The sequence below is a fragment of the Phyllopteryx taeniolatus genome, chromosome 13 (assembly GCF_024500385.1).
Source record: "Phyllopteryx taeniolatus isolate TA_2022b chromosome 13, UOR_Ptae_1.2, whole genome shotgun sequence".
NCBI lineage: Eukaryota > Metazoa > Chordata > Actinopteri > Syngnathiformes > Syngnathidae > Phyllopteryx > Phyllopteryx taeniolatus.
In genome coordinates, this window is record NC_084514.1 from 413,860 (window position 1) to 431,835 (window position 17,976).

Here is a 17,976-nt window from a genome sequence, read left to right on the forward strand (position 1 = left end):
CGTTCAAATATGCCGGTCAAACTATGACACATTAAGGTGAAAATATGTCAGCGTGCCTAAACCATATCAACCCCGGGTTGAGAGTTGATTGTCTTACTCGAGCTTGGGGTGCTCATCCAAATACTCACAGTGCTGCAATACAAATTTGAACATTGAAGGCAGGCTATGAAAATAATATGAAAATGCAATCTCTCTTAGAATGTGTTGCAGGCAGGCATCCAATTCAAGATGAGTGAATAAAAGGGTTGGGCAAATTTGAACATTCAACATCTTCCTCTTTGGTGTCCGGTGGGGTCGGAGGTTGTGAAGTTCGAAGCAAATTGGCAACGCTTCAGTGAACATGAGAACCGCGTTTGCGATCGGAGGTTCTCCCTTTTCCGACTTGGCTGGCTGCAGCGCTCAGAAAGTTTCAAAAGGGATCATCTCCCGCATCGTTCAACTCTGCTGGGTAGCTTTTCATTTGCGGTGGATGTCACACGTTAGAAAACTAACTGAGACCGCAACAATTGGTGGAGAAAAGCTGGAGTGACAAAGGAAAAACTCGGCTCGAACGATCGCAGGCCACGATTCAAAGTACGGAAGCGGTTAAGATCCATGTGACGAAGCGCTGACGAAGATGCAACGACCGACGTCGACATTAACGTCAAGGCTTCACGACGGGAACGTGTGTGTTTCCAATTCGCTTACCTGTGGCGGCGCAGTTGCCGGAAGAATTCCACTTTCCGGAGTTGCTCGGCCGTCGGCTGAGATTCAAACCCTGACGCGTGGCCGTTCGTCCGCGGCCGTAGAATTTGGGCTCATCTGCGTTGCCGGAGCTGTCCCCGTCATTGTCCGAAAGCAGCGCTAGCCGACGGTTGAGCTTCGGGCTCGGTGACCTGCTCTGGAGACTTTTGGAGGCAGGGAAGGATGTGTTGAAGGCGCCAGCGAGAAAAGGTGAAGAGGGGCTTTTGGCGCCAGGGTTAGCCAAGTTCTGGAGTTCACGGGTACGGGAAAGGGGCAAGCGTAGGCCCTCGGCAAGCTTTTCTCGACTAACCACACCACGTGTGTCTCCGCTCGATTCTCTCCCCTGTCCGTACTCCTCTGGGTACGTGCCGGTTCCTGTGTCGGAGTCCGAAGACCCTGACCCATTCGGGCTTGTATGACTGACACGTTGCCTTTTGCCCTCTAAGTCGTGCACTTTAGCCACCGACCGCAGCCCCTTATCTCCCCGGTTGCTTTCACAAAGCAGCTGCCGAGCGGACTCGACTATTGCAAACTTCTCGAGAGGCCGGAGGTTGCTCCCACTTTCCCGTCGGCTCAGGCCTTCCGTCAGGCTGCAAGAGGCCGACTCAAAACCTTGCTCGCCGTCACACTCCGAGAAGCCATTGCAGAAATCTACATCAGAGTCAAAGGTCCTGCGGTCCTCCTTAAAGTCCCAGAGCTCTCGTGTGATCTGGAAGGGTTCCGCCATAAGCAGGAGAGGATTAGTGAGTGCATTGACAAAGGGACCGTGAGACGCATGGACGGACGACGCTGTACCTGGAATCTCCTCCATTGTTGAGACCGCGGCTGCACGATTCCTAGCGGGAAGATCAAAGGACGGCGTTCCATTTGAACTTTCCGTCTTCATCCGACCGTGTGGGGAATACTCAAGCCTCTTGCCTCCCTTCATCTTCATCGTTCTACTCTTTGTTGCTGTATGCTGTGGCGAACTTGTTAAGTTTCTGCTGCAGTCGACCTCAGCTCCTGGGTCGCCATCCCGGTTACCCATCGTGACTTTATTGGCACAATCCTTGCACAGGGATGAGACGTCTGCCAGTAATCGGTGGCGCTCGGCAGCCAGCGAGCGGAGCTCCGCAACGGCCGCCCTCGTCGCCCGTCGGGAGCCGAAGGGTTTGCCCGAGGACTCGGAAGACTGGCCTCTTTGCTCCTTTCCACAGTCACGGTCATTAGCGGTCTGGGCTGAAGGAGGGCTGCGGCTCTTGTACTTGAAGCCGGGGACCGGCCGCTTAGGGGAAATATAGGCTGGTGTTGCTGAGCTCACGGACGGGCACATACAGAAGCACAACGGTATGTGTGCCCTCCATGATGGGCGGCACGTTCCTCACCAAAGGTCTCCCGGGAGGCGGTCCGCCCGAAGACGGACTTGACTGCTCATCCGATGGCCCGCCCTGATGCTGTTAGAGAGTACACAGCCAAACATTTGACTAAATACATTCACGGTACATAAAGACACATTTCCGAACAGTCATTTCTAGACGACTACAGCATTAGCTGTACATTCAAGACCTTCTTGAATTGAAGACTGAACTGCTTGACTGCATGAAAACCAGATCTCTATTCTTGAGCTTCAAGTCAACCCTGTTAGTTAAATGGCCAATGTCCTTCCTCTCCTTTGACGTGCAGCACCACAAAAGATGGCCCACACGTTCAATGTTTCATGACGCACATAGACTCCACATTTTGCTTGCGTTTCCGTGCACGTTTTTCAATTTTTTACCAGTGATGAACAACTTTTAACACTTTAACACTCTCTCCTGTTTCCATCATCATCATCATCATCATCATCCCACGGGGTTGATGTCACCTTGCAATAAACGATAGCACATGTGTTCATTCGTGGCGCTGCTCACAAAAGTGCCAATGAAGTCGATAAATACTGCGCTATATTTACAGTGAAACGCAAACGGAACGCTGTTCGATGCTCTGCCAGATTGACATCAGCTTGAATTGTGGTGCTGGCTTACATTGGAAAAGCGAATTGCGCCACATGCAATCAGGACGCCTCATGAAAGCAAAGCAGATATTTACTTACGCGGTCCACTTGCAGGACAAATATGTTTGCTCGTGTCTGTGTTGCAGGCAGCCAGCCAGCCAGGAGGACAAACCGCGGTTTTGCAGGGCTCCTCTGTCGTGATTGACAAGGCTTGGATCCAATGGACGGACTTTGCACTGGCCAACTGTGACGTGATTGGCTGATCTCCCGCGAAGCCGGCCCACAATATGTTGCGTTGCGTCGCGTTGCGTTGCGTTGCGTTGCCGCTGCGGCCAAGGTAGCGATCGACGGCTAACGACGATGTTTGAGGAGGACACCAAGTGGATCCATTTTCATTTCTTTTTCACTTTGGAGTTTTTATTTCAAAGCCCTAAAGCTAAACAGTGACACTTAGTGGGCGATCTGGTGTTGATGTTCAATAAATGATGATGACCACCACCAGATTGTTAGGCTTCATTTGGCCATAGTTTAATCTAGTATAGATTAAAAGTACATGATTTGTAATATAACACACACACACACACACATGAACATTTTGATATTTATTTGTACATTTGTAATGAGTCCCTCACAAAACAAATAGAAATACAAAGAATATCATAGAAATTTCAATTAATTTCAGTAGCTGTATTGAAAAATTGAAAATCACATCAAAAGTGAAATATTTCATTCTTTTTTATATTGTATAATTTGTCTTCCGACAAAGAAAAACGCAAAAATTCCCCATCTCAAGAAATTACAAATATTGCATAACAATCCCAAAATCTTTTGAATATGGAAATTAGGAAGGAATTGGCCTTTTGCCTGCCTTTCATTCATCTGCATATATGAGTTCGACTTTTTAACTGCAGAACTATCAGAACTTGCATTTTATTTCGATGCACCTGTTCAGCAGATGCCGTACATCTTCGGACGACACACATTCGCATTCGCATTCGCATTTGTCATCGACTCTCTCCTTCAGAGGATGTTGCCATGGCAAAAGTGCTTCATTTCAAATCGCAGTGATATACAGTGCTCATCTGGGCTATGAAGAAGTAACCAAATCAACGTTTTAATACTGAAACTCTTCCCAGTGAGTGGTTGGTTGCATATCTGCGGCGCCTCTTCTTGCTTGCTTGCGGCTTTGTAAAGGAGACTTGAAACGGTGGCATGAGGAGAAACAGGAACACGAAGGAGAAGCTGGATCTTGATGCACAAATAGCGGCTGCGGCCTGCGGCTGGCTGGCAGAATCTCGGCGCTGGAGCAAAAAACTGGAGTTCGTCCCAAATGCAAATGAATGTGTGCCCCAAGGAAACCAAACAATGGAGACGAGTGCTTCTAAGGCCTTTTAGGTGAGCAGAAACGGCCTTGCCGGTCACACCGGTGGGTGGGAATTCTTTTGCCACTGTTGTAGGACACTGCTTTGACGTTAGAGGGCGCTATTGGATTGACAGATGAATAGGGAGGTCCCTTCATTGAGCGTGAATGCAGTTTTCACACGCGACTGCACGATCAGTGACCGCTACAACAATTCCCATTGTTCAAATCCTAGACATAGGAATTTGCGTGAACTGTCGTGACTTTCTCAGATTTCTGCAGTTTTAGGAGCGTTCTGGTTTTACCGACGCATGATTGCATCAGATTGTCTCGACGACGTCTTGCTCATCTGAGCTCGTAAATGGAAACCGAAAACCGAAAACGCCCCAAGACTGATTGCTATTCTTATCTCTCTTTGAATATGGCATTGTAAGGGTGAGGGGCGACTGCCACGCCGTGCAGTCGCCCCAGCCAAGCATCGGTATCATCATCATCATCATCATCAGCAGCAGCAGCATCAGCAGCAGCAGCAGCGGCAGCAGCGGCAGCAGCGGCAGCGTCCCCTCTTCACGGACCTCCTCCCTCCTCCTCCTCCTCCCTCCTGGTGAAGGAGGCTTGTGCACCGGGGTTTGGCCGGCAGTCTCGCCGCCGTATGGCCGTGGATTAGCTGTATGCTCACGTCAAGAGGAGCCAGCGCCTGAGCGGGCTCACTTGCAGCCATGGCTGAAGGTGGAGAAGGAGAGGATGAGATTCAGTTCCTCAGAACTGTGAGTACATGACGTTTGCTGATGTGCTTGTCTTTGTCGTCATTTTATCATCATCATCATCATCATCATCATCCCATGCCATGCAAGGGAGCTTGTTTCTGCCTAAACCAAGTACTCATGTGGGATGTTTCTGTTTCTTACATATAAAATACCCTGATAGGTTCTTGCCTTATTATTTGTGCATAATCTCAGTGAGTCCTTATATCCATATATGCACTGTGCAGCCTTTGAACGGAGAAGTTGACAACAAGTCCATCATCCCATGCTCCTTAAATCCTTCTTTATCGACATAGTTACAGTGGCCGGTTGATGCGAAACGAGATGATTTGCAGACTTGTATGGGAAGAACAGCTGTGCATGCTCTTGCAATATACCACACAAATTGTTGCGCAGGTCGTCAACAGAGGAGCAGCCATTTATTTATGTTCAGCTTTCAGGCAGTGACGGAGAAATATTCATTTAACATTCAGTGCATCATACTGACAATTGTTTGTCATGGGGTTCAGATTTTATACTAGCTAGCAACCAAAGAGGAGCTAGATATTAGATACAGTCCTCTGTAAAATTGCCAGGCATCTCCACCACTGCAGTACAGCAACAACCAAAACAACAGGTGTCTTGGGAAATACAATCTTCTTAACTGAGCATAGTTATCTTGAAGGATCTTTGTAGCTTGTGCAAGTTGACCTGGTCTTATGGTTGGTAGTAGCCTGGCAGCCAGCTGCTCCAGGCTTGAGCAAAGATCCATGCAAGGAAGATTTACTGAAATGTTCATTTTCAATTCAGTAGGATGAGGACAGCCAAGAGGCTCCGGCTCAATGTGGGCTGCGCCGGTGTCGGCATCCATCCTTCTCGAGCCCCGGGCCAGTATCAGGTCATATCAATATATAAACGCTGCTGATTTCTCGGAAATACAAATATCGAGGAAGTTCTTGTGTCTGTCTTCTCAGTTTACGTACCTCAAAGTCAATGTTCATTTTCAAATGAATCCGAAGTAAAAAAAACAACCCTGTCAAAACGTCACCAGGAATCTGCGAAGCGTGGCGCCGTTGCACAGCCTGTTGCCATGAATCTACCTAAGTCTACGTAAGTCGTCCGTGTGCTTTCCTCCACCGAGAAAGAGAAGTGCTCTTTTAAAAGCTTCCTTTCACTTGCTCGCTGCCGCCTGATACTTCCTGCTTATTTGTCCCCGCAGTGGCTCAACCTTTAGAGGTCAGCGCATCAGCTCCTCAAAGGAGCTGACATTTCAGTGGGGCTGCTCCTCTTTTCTGGATAAGAATAGAAATGGCATCGTTCACAATTGCATTTTTTTTTTCATAGGCTAGCCTATTTTTGGATTTAGCACTTTTAGGTGTTCATGTGTGCGTTGAATGCAAACGTGGAGCTTTGTGTTGTGGTCGGGCTGCACCGGACGTGCCACGGCAGAGCTTAGTGCAGATAGTATTCATCGGTCCAAGCACGGCATGGCTGAAGACACGATCATTTAATTTAGCATTGGTGCTCGGTTCACAGCTCATTCCTGCAGAAAGGAATGCTCAACATGGATACATGTACGTTTATACAAACAGAATACACACACACACACACACACACACACACATACGCTAGGCTGTATGTACCATACTTTGAAGTCACTGCTTTGTTTTGTATACGGAGGCTATAGTGTATGTTTCTTGCTGGCGTCCCGACGTCACCCATTATTGGAGTCAAAGCGCTTCATAAAGCAGTTTGCAAAACGCCTCTCTTCTCTCACAGCAGAAAGTAATTTCCCTGGAGTGGGAGCAGAAATGACCCCTGCCGGACTCCTGCCTATAAAGCCAACTGTGGGAGGAGAGGAAAAGAAGTGCAGGAAAGCATGAAGTGGACTCTTGCGGGTCATTTGGTGTTGACGGGAAGAGGAGCAGTGTTGATTGTCAGGAGACTTCCTGTGAGAAACTCTTGTTTCATGTTAGGGGGACTGGTTAAAAGGCTGCACATGCCACAGGAACCTGCACACATCCTGTTTGGAATTGGAGATGCCTTCAGATGCACCAACGGTGGCTTCATAATGACCGGTGAATCATATGAATCGAACATCCGTTTACGGTCACAGTAGTTCTCGAAATGAATCGGTGGCTCGCCGCGTGTTGTGTCATGAGAGTGGAGGAGGAGGGATTCGGAAAGGCGTGCCGTGTGATGATAAGCGCGCAAAAACAAGCGCGACCTCATTGTTGCGGGAACCCCCGCAAGGCGAATAGCACGTTTTGACTTTGAAAAGGCCGGACTGGCTGTGCGACTAACATGCTGTGGCAGCGCTCGGTTTGTTTATGCGAAGCCACCGGTCTCGCTTTGCACCCTGGCGATGACTTTCAGTGTGGAAACATATAGGAAGGAAACATTTATTAGGGGGAACAAAAATCAGCAAATGACAGAGCAGTCATCGAGCGTCAACGTCGGCTGTGTGTTGCGTTCTAACATAACCACCCTGTACCATGCATTTGAGAATAGTCTGCTTGGCTATTTCCTCTGCAACTGTCAAAGATAGATTTCTTTTTTTTTTGAAGTCACAATTATTTCCCTTCCATCCAACAGCCTTCACAGCTGTTTGCATGTCAATGACATGTGAGCTATTAGGTGAATTCGTATGCTGTGATGATACTGACTTGCTTTCTCCAGATCGCAGAGGAATGTGTGTGTGTTTTTTTTAAAGACAAACAAGAAAGGAACAAATCGTAATAATAACAACAATGATAATAATAGCAGAAACAATCCTACAAGTAACAACACAAAACAGCTCAGCGTATTGATTCAGCACATTCAAAATGTTTGATTTGAATATAGACTAAACATGTTTGACAACCTTAACGTGTGTCTTCTAGTATTGCGTTTCGCATTCATTTGCGGTGTCGTTGTTCCGATGTCGTTCCTCATGTTCACTTGTAATATCGCTCGTATGTCCAAATGTATTGCCACTACATGGAGCTGCTGAACATGTTATCTAATGATGTGATCTAATAGCGTCGTGTCAGATCCTGTGAGAGTGGCGCTCATATATTCAGCTGCACGCCGGTTGAGATTTAGGACAATTCGATTCGTCGTAGGGCAAATGTTGACTGCTCCATTGGACATTTTGCAACGTGTATAATAACGCCAAGGATAGACGCCATTACGATTGTGCTCCGAAAAGGGTGAATCGCTCAGTCTCATTACTAACTGACATTTTGGGAATAAATGTGCAATGGGTGTGTGTTTTTGTCAGATGTAAGATGCAGACACCGGTGATGTGTGTGTGTGTGTGTGTCCTGTCGTGCGATGGTAAAGTGAAATTGGAAAGGCACATTTAAACCTCCTCAAAATGCGAAGCTCTCACTATTGATAAAAGATACGGATGAATGGACACCTGCGAGGCTACAACGCGAGAGATTTCCCTCACATCGCTCCTTTTGCATCACCCGGGACAAATTCATGATTCTGCTCAACAAAGTTGGTTTGTTGCGATAGCGGTATTAAGCGGGGGCAATTTCCCTCTGTTGCATGATGAAGGCCCACAGATAAAATCGGCACGGGAGGTCGAGGGAACCGACCGAAAGCTGACGGAATGAGCTATCGATCGTGTCGCCCAATGAAAACATTTCCACAGTGGTGCAATAAGCGGCCCTGATTCATCTTGTGTGTCTTTCAACTTCCTCTGTGGAAGAGCATGTTATTCTGGCTTGTGTCTCTGGGTTATCTGATGTGTGTGTGCTCATTACGCTGTAGTTGGTTTTGTCTTTTGTGCAGGATGCCACGTTGCTGCGTAAAAACACACTACAGCAAAATCCAACCTCTGAGTTCTATGTAAAAAGCAAGAGCAACGTCTTCTACAGTGGCTATTTTGTGAGATCTCTGCTTAAAAGAGGCTATGCACTCATTTTTGTTTCCTGAACCAAAAGACCCCCCCCCACATATTCACAATTTGTGGATTCACCTGTTCGTGCAACTTTTTTTGAACCTATCCTTCGTTATTTGCTGAAAAACTCACCTCTTTGCTCTTTTTGTGCTCATGTATTGCTCTGGCGCCATCTTGTGGTGTCAAAGAACTACCTTGAAGTGAGTTGAGGAGCATAATTTAGTCACAAGTGGTGCTTTGCCAACATGTTGTTACATCTTTTGGAAATGATAGATCTTTTAAGGAGGGTGTGGAAGGGCTCGCAAACTAACATGCAGTAAATGGCAATGAATGGCCACACACACACACACACACACACACACGTCAACTTGAACAACATGCCGAACTTACTTGACCTGTGTTGTGTTATATGCTTGCACAAAACTTTCCAATTTGAGCAATCTAGTATAGTACGGTGATGCATCCATCCAGAGAGAAGCTCAGCTGCATAAAAAAGAAGCACATATGCAACTCGAGCTGACCCCAAAGATGGGGTGGGTCTGACCATACAGTATCTGCAGGGTTTCATTCCTCATTAGATGCACGGAGGAAGAAGAGTCTCTTATCTCTTCCTCCCTCTCGTCGAGAGGGAGAACTCCGCGAGAAGCCACGGGCGTGTTAGCGCAGAAACAATGTCAGTGTGTCACATATCCTCCTTCGTTCGGCCGTGCTTGCGAATCAGTCGGTTTTGCTATCTGGCTGTAATGTGCTCGACTGCCCTTTTCCGACCACTGTGCCCTGAGTAAGCTATTTCGAGGAGCGTTCACTGAAGCAATTGGGTGCTGTTAAGCTGACCTTGCCCTCCCTCGGAGGGGAAGGTGGAAACTTTGTCCGAGGCTCAAGGCAGCTCCCAACAAACAATACTTCTTTATGCTTCTTTATGCTTCGGGCGAGGTTTTTGTCACCAAAGCGTGTTTTGGAATCGATTAAACCGGTAGTGCTTCATTTTGTGATTTGCCCGATTTTCACAACCCGTGCTGCAATTCAGTCACCGTAACATACACAAACACAAAAATCTCTCGGTCTTTTCCCCCTGCGGGCGGACGGATTTCAACATCACATCTTTTTGCTTCCGGTCACTGTGCCTCTCTGAAAGAGAATGACGCCGTGATTGGCGGCAAATCACCGGCACACGAACTCTTCATCAGCGTATCTGAGCAAACAGAGCTCGACGCATCGGCGTCGCTCTCGGCTCTCCTGCTGCATTGATGCACGGACGAACGGAGGAAGAATTCAAGTCAGGGCGGGCTTTAAAAGGCCATTTTACGGAAAGTAGGTCAAAAGTGTCAAAAAAGAAACGAACGTAACTCAAAACTCAAAAGTGTCAGTATGATGCAGCTCGGGTCTACAGCGACGCAAATGAAGGGAGCGGGTCGTTGTTGCTCGTAGCTGTTCGCAATTTCCTGAATTCATTTCCTGAGAATGTTCAAGCCGGACGAATGGTATTTATTTGAAAGGTTATTGATCCAGCTAAAGGCAGCTGCGGTCAAAGGTCACGTTGACCATTTAAAACAAAGGTCTTCAATCATACAAGAGTAAAGTCTAATACATATGAGAAAATATTGTTCCATACGACGAGTACAACAGCAGCAACACAAGTGCTATTGTTTCTAGGCAGAGTAGCTCCCAAATACCAGAATTCGCTTTGTGTACTCAGGACGCTGCAGTAACAAATGTGCTGCTTGTGCCCCTCCCCCATTTGGCCTCCAAGAAGCTTTTTCACCGAAAAATACGGCCTGTTTCACAAAGAGCCTCAATTCCCTCGGCAAATGAGCCAACTGAGGAAGAGGTTGTTTGTTCCGTATTCCTCCCACTACAAAACCCCTTACCCTAATGCTGCCATCACGCCATCACGTTGCGTGCAGGGAAAATACAGTACAGAGGTGTTTATTCCTTCATGTTTTTCCCCCTTTCAATTCAATAGACTAAAGGTCTAAAGCAACGTGGTGACGAAAATGCTAACTGTCAGATTAAAGCTACCACTGTGGCAATGAAAAAGCCTTAACTCCCCCAGGGCTTCGCAGACAGACTTTATAGCACCTCCAGACCAGGGAGGGCTTCAATGTGCCTGCAGAGTTCACTGAAAGCCTCCTTTTATGAGCCCGCCCGTCAGATGACCCACAGCCACGTTCACACTTGATGAACATGTGCTTTCCTTTCATGAGCAAAATGGGCACATTTTGCAAACAAGCTTCTTTAGTCCAAGCTTCTCCAGTTCAGTTTAGCTTGAAACCTCGATCTGCCGCTCGGGTTTCTAACTTAGCGCGCGTTGGCGGGATCGTAACAGCTGTATCAACGACGGGAAATAATCAAAGCTCGCTGCGATACCAATACGCTACACTCCGTGGCGTCACGGGCCAATTCGTTCAACAAAGATGTGTTTTTGGGAGCACGGCTTCAATGAAACAAAGCAGCTCACTGTAACGAGGGTGCGGCGGAGGTTGTCAAGGATTTTTTTCTTTTCTGTTATTGCTGCCCACTACTAGACCTCCCTTGTGGAGTACATGCTCTCACTGCATGGGCGAGAAAAAGACAGCTTGGAGGGGGTGAAATTGCTGTCCAGCTGGATTTTGTACTCCAGCTGGAGCATTCTGCCAAGTACAAAGTGTTGCCATGTGAGTCAGCCTGTGCACGCTGTTGGCTGGCATTGGGCACTCGGTGAAGTTGTACTCTTAGCCACAACACTGGATATATATGTTGTCACATATATCAAGGCGAGAGTCCCATGATTGTCAGGATTTTCAAGGATATTGCTCCACAATGGTATCATATTCCCATCACGTTTGGGGGCGAATTGACACATTCATAATGGAATAAGATGCCAACCAGTCCAGTCTTGCCCAAAGTCACCTGAGTGGTTCTCAAACTGTCATACCAGTGCAACCGGTGCTACGCAGGCTCCCTCGAGTCGTCTGCAAAACTATCACTCAATGAAGTGTTCAAACTGTGCGTGATGTTACAGTGCTTTGAACATTTTTCTTCAAAATCCGACTGGGCGGGGTTCGATCCGCGGCCCCCCGCCTGTGTGGAGTTCGTCGAACCTCGGTCCCCCACAGCGGCAGGCGACGATGCTAAACCATTGGGCCACGGCTGACTCGGCATTTTCAAATTCACCTTTTCACAGATTTTTGGGGGGAACCTAAAACTCAAAATCATCACTTATTCCACTAATCACTTTTTCGCTCAGGCTCGAGAAATGAAACTTATTTTGGCGTCGTCTTGTGGCATCTTGGTGCAAAGAAACTATGTTGAAAGGAGTTGAGGAGTTTCATTGAGACAAAAGTAGTGCCTTGCCACCACCACGAGTCAATTCTAAATGCAGCGTCAATTACTTGCACATTTACTTGTCGGTTGGCAGCAGCGCTCGGTCCCTAACCCCCTGAAATAGTGGGGGAACACCATATGTCACCTTTAAATGATCGAGGAGCCTCCTTTAGAAAAAAGTAGTGCTTTGCTGCCATTTTGTGGCGTCTTGATGCCAAGGACCTATCTTGAAGTGAGCTGTGGAGTGTTCATTGAGACAAAAGTAGTGCTTTCTCTAGGCTATTATAAAGCTTTTTAGGCTGACCACTTTCCCTCCAGATGTCTTTGTTTGCTGCAGAGTCCATCCCGAAGAAGGGTTCATGTTACAACACTGTATGTCACCTTGAAATGATCTTATTCTGGAATTGTGGATGGACCATTTGCTGCCTATCACTTTGGAGTCAAACATGTCGGCGATGCTGCGGGCTGACTTTCACAGTTATTTGATCAATTCCCAGGGAAGGTTTGGGTGCGTGATGTCACAGGAGGTAGACGTAGACGGTGTTGCACTTTGCTAGGACCTGTTTTGGATACAAGGAGGGGGAGTCGAGCGCCGGTGGGCCACGGCCCAAGTTAGCCCGTGCAGTGCCTGTGAGCGAGCCCCGTGTCCAGCGATTGGCTTCGTGGCTTGAAGGAGAGGAGACCTTCAGTAGGCCCTACCGTCACGATGCAAAAATATCCACCGATATTGCCCTTTCCCCATGCATCCGAGGAACGCGATTGGTCGAAGCCAGGAAAATACCATGATCGGAGCGCTCATTGATATGCTTTACTTAGTACTACACGCACAGGTCTCAGAGGTAAATGGATTTGACAGCGTTGCTGCAGTATGCACACAATGGAGACCACATGATTATAGATTTACACAGAACAAAGGACTAAGAGAGTGTGAGGGGGGAAATATATATCGGAATAGAGTCAAATTCAATCTCAAGGTGCCCTTGGAGAATCAATTTAAGCCTCACATTGTTTGAGGATAATTCAATTATTCTCTTTGTTGACATCACAGAGCTGTGGTTCTTCTTCAAGTAACATTTGTATCAGTGAGCTGAGTTTCTTTCTTTCTTTCTTTTCAACTCTAGAGGGTCTACTTGGTGGCAAGGTAGACAACTGGTTTGCACATCTGCCTCACAGTTCTGAGAACCCGGGTTCGAATCCGACCTCCCCGAGTGTGGAGTTTGCCTGTTCTCCGGGTACTCCGGTTTCCTCCCGCATCCCGAAAGCATGCATGCTAGCTTGATTGAAGACTCTCAATTGCCCATCGGTGTGAATGTGAGTGGCAATGGTTGTACCCCGCCTCTCGCTCAGTCTGCTGGGATAGGCTCCGGCACGTCTGCGAGACGGACATTGGATGGATGGATGGATAGCGATAACATTGGGTCGCACGGTCACTTTCATGTCACAAGATGAATTCTAATGGCTGGGGGGCATCTAATCCCTTTTTATTCCTTCGTTTTGCATTTTACACAGGTTACTCTGACAATCGTTTCAAATACAATATTTGGAAATCCCTTGCACTCTTACTTAGGTTAAAGATTTTTGCTCAGCTTTCGACAATTTTCCATAAAGAAAGTAGTGGTATTAGTAGTAAACCTTTGTCAATTTTTAAACACGTTCATGTATCTCATGAATTCATATATCCTTTTAACCTTCTTGTTAGTCAGTATCTGAATTTCATACAAGTGTCTGAATTTTGGCCCAGCATATTCTTCTTCTGTTCTTCTGTTCTTTGTCTCCTAATAGCCATTGTTGCGGGTCCTTTCGTCTTTTGAATATGCGTCACCAACCACTCAAGAAAATGCAAAACTCATTCTTTGATGCTTGCTGAGCTCTCGTGCAATATGCTGGAGTCTGAGGTCCATCTTTCCCAATAAATGGTGCATCAATGCTACCCGAAATGATAGTTCAACATTTACACCGTTAAGACACAGTTTTTTTTTTTTTATTCCACTATGTGCTTAGAATTTGAGTGTTCTACTAGGACTGACCTGCAACAAAAGTGCGTTCTTATATATTCATTCAGCTTTGGTTGCACTTTTTCATCAGGCTGCACTGTAACATAGATTTTAGGGATATTGTTACTTTATTGCCACTGCATTCTGCTCTCAGCACATTCCTCACATTAAATAACGCAGCTGGCCATTGTACAACAATCTCCCGCCCCCTCCCTTGTCCCATAGCGCCGCATATCAGCAGATTTCCGCTTACTCTGCCATCGTGCAGCGTAACGAGTACAAGTTCAGCGTTTCGAGTCTCGTTTATGCAACGGTGGTTGTTGGAGGCTTGTTTTAGCAGTTGTATTTCGAACAAAAATCAGTAGCTTCTGGCAAAGGGGATCATTTAACTGCTATGCAATCAAGCTGGCACTGAGTGCTTCGCAACGGTGGAAGAAAACTCGAGCAGAGGCCCTGCAGTCAAGGAGTCCAGCCATCTGCGTGAATATTGTATGACATTTTCAGATAATGTTATTTACATGCTAAGAAATCTTTCTTAAAACAATTGACTGTGACCCGATAGCAACGGCATGCCTCTGGCATGTTTACCGTACGTACTCACGCAAAGGTCGGCTCAACTCCCATTTGCGTTGGCTCTCATTAAAACATTTGTTATAAGTACAGTATGCCATTGCAATCTTTCACGTTTGAAATGTCCGCCACCAGCATGCCCAAGAAATCGAGTTCGAACTTCTCAAAAACACATTTTTACTACAGTAATGTTGTCCAAGAAAAACCTCCTGTACATATTTTCATTGAGGCGTTTTCAAATCCGGGAATGTTTCAATCAATTGCCTCAACCTAATTTGCAACATACGAACAGTGTAAATAGCCTTACAGAGGTTGGGTGGGGGGTCAAAGGGATCAGCCGTGGACGTGTTTGATCATTGCATTTGGAAAGGAAAACCTTCCATTTAGCTCGTCGAGGGAGAGAAAAACAACTCTGCGTGCGTGTGCGCTGAGCTTTAACTCTGTACTTTAACGGTGTACTTGAGTGCTCGGCTTTATATTTGCAGCATACCACAATATGCTTGAGGAATATGAAATGATGATGCATCCTCATGGGAAAATATCATTTCAATGTGTTTGGGTTTCAGCGTGCTGCTCAAAGAGTCTTTGACATGAAAAACTTATATAAAAAATATAGTTTTCAAAAATATTATATGTGAAGTATTTTGTTTAGATGTGGGGTTTGACAGACAGATAACCGTTTGACTGTCTGGCTAATGAAACAGCTGTGGAGAGCATAGCAGGATAGCGAGATGAGCTTGTTTCGCGTTATTTTGATGCCCTCCATGAGGGCTATTGAATGGATTTTATATGAGATGTATTGAATTATCAACATTGATTATTGTAGTCGGATAGTATATACAGGATTACATATATTTATGTATTTTAAATCAGAGTAAAATGCTGTTCGCAAATTGTATTCGTCGGCAGGCTGGCGCACAACGCATTTCGATACTATAAATATCTGGCTGCTGTGGTTTTAGGATTAGTTATTACAGTTTTATTTTCTGTCCCAGGGAGGAACTGGATTTGAAAACCCTGCTCTACAATAATGTGGGCCAATAAAGAATCTAATGAAAAATTCAAATAACAAACCCTAGCCCAGTGACTTTGCCAACCTCGAGCCGAATCAATATGACTCGATTGGAGGTGTCGCTGAGAACTGCCCTGCCCTATAAAAATCACACACTCATTTTGAGCTTTCTATTCTGAAGAAGGAAGGCGGCATGATGGACAACTGGTTAGCACCTCTCACAGTTCTGAGGACCCGGGTTCAATACCCGGCCCCGCCTGTGTGGAGTTTACATGTTCTCCCCGTGCCTGCGTGGCTTTTCCCCCGGGTACTCCGGTTTCCTCCCACATCCCAAAAACATGCACGGTAGGTTCATTGAAGACTCTAAATTGCCCGTAGGTGCTAATGGTTGTTTGTTTATACGTGCCCTGTGATTGGCTGGCGACCAGTTCAGGGTGTACCCCGCCTCTCGCCCGAAGATAGCTGGGATAGGCTCCAGCACGCACACGACCCTCGTGAGGATAAGCGGTACGTAAAATAGACGGATGGATATTCTGAAGAACCGCTGCCTGATGTGATGTGATGTGTGCTTTGCGTGAAAGAACTCTCAGAATACCTACAAATTAAGGAGTGGCTGTACTGTAAAGACGACTGCAAGAGAACAGTGCAGAATGCTCAATGAGCAGAAAAATCCGATCAAATCTACGATAAGTACAATATTAAACAAGAAGGACACAGCGAAGGAAGTCACTGTTTTTCGAACTAACATCACTGCAAGTTTGAGTGCCTGGATGTTCCACATTGCTACAGGCAAGTTCCTGCATTGTTTGGGCAGATAAAACCAAAGATGAGTTGTTTGTCACACTATGTGTGGAGAACCTCCATCCAACCTTCATCCCAACTGTGAAGTATGGTGGAGGTGTGTATTGTGTATTGTGACAGCTTTAGTACTTCAGGGCCTGGACACGTTTCTATCATTGACAGAAAAATTAGTTTCCAAGTTTATCAACACTTTTTTTCAGGAGACGTTAAGACCATTTGTCTGCCAACAGAAGATAGGTGATGCACCAGTACGACAATCCAAAGGACAGGATGAAATCAACAACTGAATGGCTTCAATGCACCCTCTCTAGTTCTAGTCAGAGTCCTGACATCAACCCAATTGAGACCTCAAGAGAGTGATGAACACCAGACATCTTTGCTGAACTAAAACAATTTTGCAAAAGGCAATGGTCCAAAAAGTCCTCCTGACTGTCATGCAGGTCTGAGCTGCAACTACAGGAAACGTTTGATTGAGGTTGTCACTGCTGACACAGGCTCAACCAATTATTAAATCCAAATGTTCACTTACTTTTTTTCACCTGCACTGCGACATTTACAGGAAAACATGTCATGAAATTGTTTGTGAGGTATTACTGTAACAATAGAAAAAAATGTTCGTCTTTTGTTGTGACTTGGGTAAATATCAGATCATACTGTATGTAACGGACCAATGTATGCAGAGATCCAGGTCATGCCAAAGGGTTGACATTTTCCTTTCGTGCAACTGTAACTGTACCATTTTGACGGTTGTAGAAGTACTCCACTAACTGCCTTTTTACGTTAGGGTTGTCACATATGATCTATGCCTGTTTGCATTCATTATTGAACTGCCAATGCAATGCAAGTGGTGAACTAACCACTGAACAGTCCCAAGGTCTCTGGACCTAAGTGTCCCGGCCAAAGATTTGGGGGTGGCCACGTGCTCTGCACGAGCGCACACCCAGATTGAAGTCCGTTTTGTCTTGACAGGATGATGAAGTGGTGCTCCAGTGCGTGGCCTGCATCCAGAAGGAGAACCGAAAGTTTTGCCTGGCTGCCGAAGGGCTGGGCAACCGGTTGTGTTACCTGGAGCCAACATCTGAGGCAAAGGTAGGCACACAAACTCATGTCTATTGTCTACCTTCCATTTGTCCATCCGGCCATCCATCCATCTGTGTGCAAGTGTTAAGCGGTCTGTGGACACCCCATGCAGAAACCTTGCAATTGCCTTAAATATACAAGAAAATGAATCAGATCAAATGTTCTGGTGGAGTTAAACCATTTGGGCTTCCCTTTTCTGTAATCTAATCTTGTCACCTAATTCCACAAAAGTACATAAAAGTGAACTGGATGAAAGCTTCAAGATTCATCTAGGCGAGAACCAAACACCCATTGAGCTCATTACTTTGTTGCAGCAAACAGTCAGGGAAGCCAACTGGAGATGCACAGAAAAACTAATGCAGCCTCCTTTATGAGAGTTTCTTGCATAGGTTCAGAGATGACTCTGCCTTGGTGGACCTGCTGTCTGATGGGGATTTCTTTGAATGACACCCCTGTGACATTTAGGATCGATGGTTTCATTGACTGTGTTGTCACTTGCTGTAGCTGCCTTCAACTTTATTATTGC

General features: G+C 46.3%; 2 protein-coding genes across 6 annotated transcripts in view; one reads left to right on the top strand and one right to left on the bottom strand.

Annotated features, from left to right (window-relative positions):
• Positions 1-2,887, bottom strand: part of LOC133487714 (formin-1-like) — a 45,620-nt gene extending 42,733 nt beyond the window's left edge. Inside the window, 3 exon segments of the mRNA XM_061794752.1 lie at positions 688-1,996; positions 1,998-2,156; positions 2,795-2,887. Coding sequence (XP_061650736.1) covers positions 688-1,996; positions 1,998-2,066 — 1,378 coding nt within the window. The 5' untranslated portion in view covers positions 2,067-2,156; positions 2,795-2,887.
• A 987-nt stretch (positions 2,888-3,874) lies between these two features.
• Positions 3,875-17,976, top strand: part of LOC133487553 (ryanodine receptor 3-like) — a 102,645-nt gene continuing 88,543 nt past the window's right edge. For 3 of the 5 annotated variants that reach the window (XM_061794302.1, XM_061794303.1, XM_061794304.1), the window contains exons 1-2: positions 3,876-4,822; positions 17,340-17,459. In XM_061794302.1, the coding sequence (XP_061650286.1) occupies positions 4,775-4,822; positions 17,340-17,459 (168 nt within the window). In that variant the 5' untranslated portion in view covers positions 3,876-4,774. Of the gene's footprint in view, positions 4,823-17,339; positions 17,460-17,976 lie in introns of all 5 variants that reach the window. The other 2 variants (XM_061794300.1, XM_061794301.1) reach the window with 1 other exon arrangement.